The sequence below is a fragment of the Manihot esculenta genome, chromosome 3 (assembly GCF_001659605.2).
Source record: "Manihot esculenta cultivar AM560-2 chromosome 3, M.esculenta_v8, whole genome shotgun sequence".
Lineage (NCBI taxonomy): Eukaryota > Viridiplantae > Streptophyta > Magnoliopsida > Malpighiales > Euphorbiaceae > Manihot > Manihot esculenta.
Genome location: NC_035163.2, coordinates 11,444,271 through 11,453,273, shown reverse-complemented (window position 1 = coordinate 11,453,273; position 9,003 = coordinate 11,444,271). Strand labels below are relative to the sequence as shown.

At 33.0% G+C, this 9,003-nt stretch overlaps 1 protein-coding gene across 1 annotated transcript; it reads left to right on the top strand.

Moving 5' to 3' along the window:
• The first annotated feature begins 3,417 nt into the window (after positions 1–3,417).
• On the top strand, positions 3,418–5,260 carry LOC110610737. Its single transcript, XM_021750795.2, has 2 exons — positions 3,418–3,717; positions 4,998–5,260. The coding sequence occupies exons 1-2, from the start codon at positions 3,504–3,506 to the stop codon at positions 5,126–5,128; spliced, it is 345 nt and encodes a 114-aa protein (XP_021606487.1). The 5' UTR covers positions 3,418–3,503; the 3' UTR covers positions 5,129–5,260.
• Positions 5,261–9,003: the final 3,743 nt, after the last annotated feature.

Below are 9,003 nucleotides of genomic sequence, written 5' to 3'. Positions count from 1 at the left end.
CAGATATAAAAGGACAGCAAACCAGCAAGAAAAAGGATCTCCTCTTCGGAAATCACCACAGCAGCCGTGTGCCCTTTGCCACTGCCCAACCGGCCCTTCCTCTTCTTCTTTTTGCTTTCTTTCTTTTATTTTTGTGTTAGTTTCAGCCATGAGTGGCTGAAACCCCTTGTTCTAGTTGAAGATTAGGTGAAACTTCAGTTTGTTTATGGATTGGGAGATCTAAACTTATGATGTTTATCTTTTATTTATCAATATTTATGCAATTTCATACTTAATTCTATTATTGCTTTATTGTTTAGATCAATAGGACCCATTGATTCTTGATTGCAAAGTGATAATTTGTTAGTTTGGATAGTTTAAGTCCATAATTGCTTGAATTATTCAAACACAAGTAACTTTTGGTGTAAAAACCAAGGAGATTGCATAATCTAGCAAGATCATAATATGTTTGGGTAGCTAGAATTAGGTCTCTCTATTTCTTAATGCAATTGACAGTTGAATGAATCTAAAGCCCCAAGGACGTTCCTTGGAAGCTTGTTGATTAGTGATTAATTAGAGAACATTTCCTAGTTAATCTATGCTTAAGGAGGGATATGGTGGTGAGAAGCATCTTCCACTCCCATAACTAATTTATTGAGTCAAATAAAAGAACCTATGTATCAATGATCAATCCCAACAACTGAAGTGGATCCAATTCTTCAACTAGACCTTTCTCATTATTGAATTTCTTTATTTTAATTATTTGCTTTACTTTACTGCTTTTAATTCTAGTTTAGCTCATCAAACCTTCAAATCCCCCATTTTACTTTTATTGTCTGTTTATTTACTTGGTCATTGATAGGAAAATAAGTAAATATCAATTTCCTGTGGATTCGATCCTTTTACCACTATATACAGTTGTAAAATTATGGATAACCAAAAATGTTATTTTTGACCGGTTTCGACAACCGCACAATCACTCTGCCAAAACAAAACAACGTTTCTTACCTCCTTAGTAATGTCCATTTTCTAAGGGGACCTAGTTATCGTCAAAAGAAAGGCAAAAGTCTCATCTTCATCCTCATCCCTCCTTGGTTGAACCCATCCTTCCTCAGCTTTACCCACAGGTTTCAGCTTATTTGGAGGTGAAAAAAACCCTCGGACGTCCTGTGACGGAGGATAAAAACTTATTCTTCTACTGCTTTATTGAAGAGGGTATCCAATTGAACATCGGCTGCCATTTTTCGCCTGCTAGAAAATTAAAACTCTTCATTTCTCTGAGTACCCAGCTACTATAGCTGGGATAAGAGGGCCATGTTTGGCTCGATGTTATTATTAGAACAAATAAACCAGAAGGCCACCAGAATTCTCCAACTGTTGAGATGCAGTTGGGTGACTGAAAGTTTGTGAAATTAGAGGATCTCAACAAAAAATGGGTCTATGGGGAACCGAAGACCTACCTCCAAGTGCTCTTCATAAATAATGATAGTATCCTCTACGGGGATTTGGTTATTTGCGTAAATGCCTGAGGAGGGAGCAAAAACGCGGAAGGTTTCCGGAGAAATCTGGTACTTATCGTGAAGGTAACTACATCTTGCTCCTTTAGGATGGAAGGAATGTCACTAATCAGGCTGTCTTTGCTTTCATGAACCGCCCTCAGCGGAACGATAGGAGTCAAGGCGCGAATGGGGCTGTTAGAGGAGGAGCTCGAGGCAAAACTTTCACCGAAATAAGATGAAGTATTCCTATTCATTTTAAAAGAAAACACAAAACAGAAATTGCCATGAAAACAAGGGAGTAAAAACAAGAAAGAGAGAGCAACCGAGTTCTTCCATAAGCAAAGATTATAGTTTTGAGCAAAAGTGATATTTGGAGAAGAATAAAGGCTCTTATAAGACGGTTTTGACGGCAAGTTTTAAATGCGGCTTGAGAAACGGGGTAGCCATCATTGAAGAGCTAGGTAGGCAAAACAGCGTGAGTAAGAAAATATCAATCTCAATGGGCCACGTGCCCTAGATTGTGAGAACAACTGTCCCCTTCGAGAAGAATAAAAAACCAGTGGGGGACCTCTAATATTGCATAAGAATCACCCAAAGTGAACTATGAGTTGTCACTACAAAATAAGGCAATGAGGCAAGGGTCTGATAAGCGGATGTGGTGTCCCACCCCAAGGAAAGAAGACCTGGACACCACGATACCCAATCTTTCATCAAGGCTCGCCCACCCCTGAAGAGGGCAAGTCTTCACATAAAGTTACCGTTAGCAGGCACAATTCAACAGACTCTCGTTATGCTTGTAGTTACGAGATTACCGATCCGTTAAACCAACAAAATCCCTTATTAAATAGCCAGTCACATCATTACCAAATTATCAAAAAAATATTATATTTAATTTAGACATTTTATAGTATAAAAACTAATGATTAGAAAGATAAAAATATGTAATTCTTATACAATTATATTGAAGTTCTAAAAATTCTATACACTCAACTTATTCTCTAGTTTACTGACTTGAATATCAGAGTGACTGCTGTAAATATCAACCACCTCACTTTCTCTTTCTTATGTCAAGAAAAATGAACAAAAATTATGGAACTGAAAGAATATAATACAAACTCCAAAAGCAGTGTGTTATAGAAATACAATCTTTAGTAAGTTGGCCTAAATATTATCACAATTGTATAGGTGAATGCTTTCAACAATTATAATTATTAAATATATTATCACAATTGTATAGGTGAATGCTTTCAACAATTATAATTATTAAATGTTTCTCACCCCTTCATACGGCACATTCTCATCTTTTACTCTATAAACTAATAGGAATAGTGGTAAAACTTAACATGATTGATCTTTTAATTGAGTTTTTAAAATGATAAAAACCATTAATGTATTTTGTAAAATATATAGACTAATAAATTATATTATTATATTTGGGGACAAATTGATATATTTGTCATTGAAGATACTAGTTTTGCTTAAGATTTTTTAAAACTGAATTTGTAATTTTCATTAACTCTTTTCTGTATCTTTTAATTTATAATAAATATTTAATTATTAGAATGAAAGTTTTAATAATTTGGATTTAAATAGAAAATACATTAACCAATCAAATTAAATATTTTTATATAAGTATGCATTATTATATTATTTTCTACTCAATTAGAATAAATAATAATTTATAATGGTAAAATATATATATATATATATATATATATTTAATCATTTTATTATTCCTCCATATATATATAAATAAATAATTAGAATATATAGTTAGAATGCAGATTTTATAAACTTCTACCAGATTATAGATGAACCGGGAAAGGCTGTGAGTTTTAGCAGGGTGTTTGAAGAGGTTACTTTAAATAGGAGCAGAACACCAGTATCTAAGCAACCAAACAGCCCCTCTTCTTGTTAACCGATTAACAGTCTCATAAAAACTACAAAACCCTAGAGCCCCCAATAGCGAAACTGAAAAAACCTGAGCAAGAGGGCGAAACAAGCAGCCCAAAGTAAAGCTTAAGCATGGCAAAGTCATTGAGATCGAAGAGAGAGAAGCGACTAAGAGCCATAAGGAGAGACCTGGTAGAGCCCTTATACGAGAAAAAAGATGTAGCCAAGCTCGCTGCTCTAGAAGCTGCTCTTGCTGCTCCCAAACTGCCCGTTAAATCTTCTCCTTTCGCTTCCACTTCTTCTTCTTCCATGGAGACAACCACTACTGCCTCAAATACCAACATGGGTATGTTTATTCTCTCTTTTGATATCAATCTTTTGTTTCTGAGAGCCTATTTGATGAATTTTTATAATCGATTAGCTTGCCCTGTTTTTCTTTCTCTTTACCTTAACTGATTATATCTTGGTAATAGATCATTCTCAGGTTCAGTTTTATAACTTGGCAAGTGGTTGTTGAATACTGAATTGGATAATTCTTTATTATTAATCTAATATTCGTTTCTATCAACTCCTATCACTAGAGGGCTAGAATGATATTATCAATGTTTGGATAGAGTAAAGGAAGAAAATTCTGAGTTTTTGCGGTGGCTCTCTTGATTTTGAATCGCAGTTGTCGTAATTGAGCCATAAAAATCACGCTCACCTATCTCCAACTCTGCTTTCCTCTGTACCTCCTCTCCCTATTTCTGCAAGTAATTGAAACTCTGGCAACATTGAATGAATGGGATTCTGTAAGGGATAAAAACCACATGGATCTTGAATTTTCAGCATATACAAACCGTACTTGTATCACTAGCTTAATCATTAAAACATTTTGCCTTCTGTTATTGGTTTAGATGTTATATTTTCAAGTAGTGTAATGTTAGACTACCTAGCAACCCTTTATATATTGGCAGAATACCTCCAAAAACATGGAATTCCTTGCTAGAACAGAACATTAGCTTGTTGGGAAGTGAAATTTGGAGCCAAGTCGAGAGAGTTCTTATTCTGTTTTCTTTTCCAACACATCCAAATATTGGTGATTTCAAAATGGCATCAGCTTTTATTCCAGCAGTTGGAAGATGCTTGCAGTGGCTGCTGCGTCATGCAATGCAGCCTTCTCAAAATATACAGCCACAGTGAGGGTTAAGTATCCTCAAATCTAGCATCAAAGGACTCCCACACCTTGTAGGAGATTCTGAGTGTGGAATATGGTCCTGGGTTTTTGTCCAATCATGGGTGGACCTAGGCGTTCCATTTCATCATATTCATTTGTCTGGTATTGTCTGCGTTCTTCCAGAGGTGTGTGCTTTTGAATTTGATGGAATGGTGTTTCATCTAGCTAGTCATTGATGCAACTGTTGGATCATTAGGAAATTGATGCGATTATTGTAGTGCTATAAAATATTTTATTTATCTTTCGTTGGTGGTTCTTTCTGCACCAAGTTCTTTTTAATCCCTAAATGAAATTTAGTCCAAATTCCATAAAAATGGAAAATAAGTTAATTCTTTGGAATGTGTGGCGTTGCAACAAGTTGGTAGTATTAGGTATATGAGTAGCATAACATTTTATCTGGACTTGAACAGATGTGGAAATGGCTGATGACAGTCAAACCAGGAGTACATTGAAGCCCATAGGGAAGAAGCTAAAAAAGAAATTCAAGCTGGGAAAGAACAAGCGTGGCGGTAAGGGGAAGATCAGGAGGAAGCATATTTAATTCTGTAAACTGATAAAGGATCATGTGTTTATTTTCTAATATTTGCTTGACCTGGTGAAATGATAGTTTTTAGGTTGGAAACTACTTTGTTACATTCTGATTATATTTTTCAGTCTAAAAAATTTTTGATCATCTTTATTCTTGCTGCTGGGCCAGCAGAAATGTGTTCATTTCTCTTCCAGTCGGGAGAACTTATCTTTAATATTTCATGTTATGTAGTAAACACATTGAATTGAGCCTAATCCACTTGATTGCTCGCTGATAATTTCTTTCTGCAGATGGTTAGTTCCCTCAAAGCTTAGATTTCCTGTAAGATTAGTGGGATTACTAATTTAAACATTAAGTCGCTAGTTGTATCTGCACAGTAGACGTGCCTACATGAATATTTATGGCCATTCAAAAACCATGTCTCAGCGCATGACTAGTATATGGTTGGCTCCCTACTGGTAGTTTACTAAGATCTTAGGATATGTTTGGTACGACGGGTGTTATTAAAGTGAGGCTAAGGGGACAGGGCGTCTGATGGGCTTAGACGGGATGTGGGTCTTCCTGAAGTGAGGTATCCATGTGCGTGTGTATAATTAACAAAAGCATATCTAAAAGAGAAAAAAACTTATAATTTTGCACTATAATAATAATATTATAGAAAAAATTTAATTTACAGTGTAGTTTTTCAAATTCAGAAAAATTAACTTAGTCTATACTTATTTTGTGGTAAATAATTTAATTATTAAGTTTTTATTTTATTAATAAAATAGTTTTTCTATGAAATTTATCATTAAATAATTATAAATTTTATAAATTAATTTAAAATTATAGAATTAAATTATTATGAATAGTAAAATTAAAGAGATTAATAAAAAAATGAAATTTAATGGTGAATTTTTAATTAAAAATTATTTTATTAACAAATTAAAATTTCAGAAATTAAATTGTTTTTTATTGAAAAAAATAAGGACTAAATTGAGAGTTCTATAACCCGGAATGAAAGAATGAGTAATTAAGGTTTGGTAGAAAGGGGATTGAGAGATGTCATTGTTACAAAGTAAAGGGTTTAAAAGTAAAGGAAAAGCAAGATCATTTGATTGTAACAGATCAGTAGAGCATAGAAGACTAAAAATAAATCATTTGATTGAATCAAACAACGAAGATGATGTCCACTAATTGTGATGACAATTACCACCTAATTTTTTCTTTTGCCCTAAATGGTATATCTCCCCCTCTCTTTTTACATGCGTCATTTGATTATTTGATTTATTGAAAGCAAAAGCAAAATTGTGAATTGGGCAACCATTTTGTTTCAAATTTTGGAATTTGAAACTCCTCCATTGTTACTATCATGAATCAAACTTCAACCATCTTAAGTTGGAAATTTCTGTTCTATTAATATTTTATTTGTGTCTTTGAGTCTACACTTTGAGTCTACAATTAAACAACACATACCCTTACTCTCTGTTCTCCACCAGTGATAACAATGATGGCTAGGCTATCTTAAGTTTTTTTTTTTGGTTCTAATAAGAAATCATGGGCTTCAGTTCTCTCCTGGTCCATTATAAATTTCTTAAAAGTTCTATGACCACCAAATTGTCATTTAATTTAAATTGTAACTTACAACATCCAAAAGGGTATTCATAGATAAAACCTGCATATAGTGACAATACGAGGCCAAGCTGTGGAAATGTCTTTCTTGGTGGCTTGGATGCTCATACCTTAAATTAGCAAGGTATTGGTTGCTACCAACATGAAAGATCTTATGTGAAAACTCCCTAAATTTATTTATGGTGAGAATTGAGATTTCTTGCTTTTTCAATTGGGACAATAGAAGGCCAAGTGTTATGCACTCTTTTTCGATTGAGATTCTAACCCTTACATGTGTTTCTTATATCCTGTCTTATTCATTTAATAAGAAATTTTTGATCACACAAATGCAATTTTATATATAACACATGCAATTAAAGAAAACAAACACCTTTGGCATATGCATTTTATTTGACCAACCCTAAGCATGTAATATTTTACCTTACTTAAGGTGAGATGGTTAACTTGTTGCCCTAGTAAATTTTGCTAGGTTGATTTTCATGCATAAGATGCAATTAGCAAAAGTGTCTTTCTAACAGGCATGATGTCTAAGTTTGGTTCGAACAGATAGCAAACAAAATGAATTCATTAGAGCACACATCCCACACATTTAATTCATGTTATATTTATTTGCCTTTAAGATTACTACTATTTAGTTATTTTCATGTAATTGGTGAGATATAACTTTTAAGTATGTCAACCATATCTCTATCATATCATGTTGATTTGAAGTTATCAGGTGAATTTATTTTTTATTTTTAAATTCACTACATGCATTTTAAATGCGGAAAGCCAATAAATTATCCTCGAAAAGGAGAGGAGAATAGAACTTATTATAATTTATTGTACGACTAAAATAAAGGAAAGGAGAAATGAATTATGACTCTTTAAAATCAACATACAATTAAAGAAAATTAAAATTAAACAAGCTAGTGTATAATAAGGTCTATTGGGCGAATATCATATACAAGACATTCAACATGAGCTTTTCGGCTCCATGAGCAGCAAGTCTATATGGGACATGGCCAACTCATGCTCTTTGAGTGAACAACTCTCGACCAGCTTGCACAGTCCTTTGATTCCTTTACTTGTTTCTTACTAATTCCAACCTTTTAACAATCAATAAACACACATAGAATCATATAAAACAAAAAATTAAACCATCCATACAAATATCTCAACCAAATAAGCCATCCTATCCAATTAGAAAAGGAAAATCTCTCCTATTGCAATAAGGACACTTGGCCAAGGGAAAAGATAGCTCTAGCTGCCACTCTAGCTCCTGTAAATCATAAACACACATGTTAGTATAAAAATATTAAGTTCAAATCAAGGAACTACATAAAATAAACAAGCAAAATATTAAACCACATAAAATTCTTACTGCTACCCCTGATCAATGAATTTTAGATTTGAGCTCATATAATTATTAGTTATGAATAAAATAAAAAGCATGTTTTAGAAAATTATGAAAATTTTTAAAAACAAAGTTTAAATTAAATAAAATAATGGAAAAAAATTAACTCAAAACTATTTATAAAAAGAGATATTAAGATTCAGTTATTCAAGAAATATAATTTAATTATTTTTAGAATAGTATAGTTCTTTATAGATTATTCTAGAATAGTGTAATTAATTTTTTTTTATTGTATATAAATGAGACTTCTCAAGGTATTTTTAATATTGAGTAAATATTATTTTATTTCTAGTAATATCGACATGGTATCAGAGTATTAGTTGCTCTCTCTGCTCGAGGAAACCTTTTTTCTTTCATGTGAAATCTTTCATCTGTTCCGAAAAAGAAAAACTGCTATCTGACCCGAGTCTTTTCTCCCATGAGATAAATCTCCCATCTGTCCCAAGAGTTTTCCTTTCACGCGAAGTTTCTTTTTATTATTTCCTTCAATTTCTTTTATTTTCCCCTTATCTTCTGCTATTATCCATGACTGTTGAATCGTTTGCTACAAGAAATACAAATTTGGATAGTGATTATTTTACTAATACTTCGAATCCATATTTTCTTCATCCTAATGAAAATCCAACACTAGTTTTGGTGTCTCCGATTCTTTCTGGTCCAAACTATCACTATTAGGCGAGAGCAATGAAAATGGCATTACAATCCAAAAATAAGATAAGATTCATTAATAAAAATTTAAAGAAACCAGAAAAAAGCGATTCTATATTCGCTGCGTGGGATAAATGCAACAACATGGTTCTTTCATGGATAACGAGATCTCTTTCTCAGTCGATTGCTCAAAGCATAATCTGGATCAATAATGCTGCCGATACATGGAAAG

What these genes read in the sequence shown, in the direction of transcription:
- LOC110610737 (XM_021750795.2), top strand. Translation starts at nt 3,504, where the DNA reads ATGGCAAAGTCATTGAGATCGAAGAGAGAGAAGCGACTAAGAGCCATA. An exon ending in TGCCTCAAATACCAACATGG is followed by an intron (nt 3,718 to 4,997) that starts GTATGTTTATTC and finishes GGACTTGAACAG; the next exon opens with ATGTGGAAATGGCTGATGAC.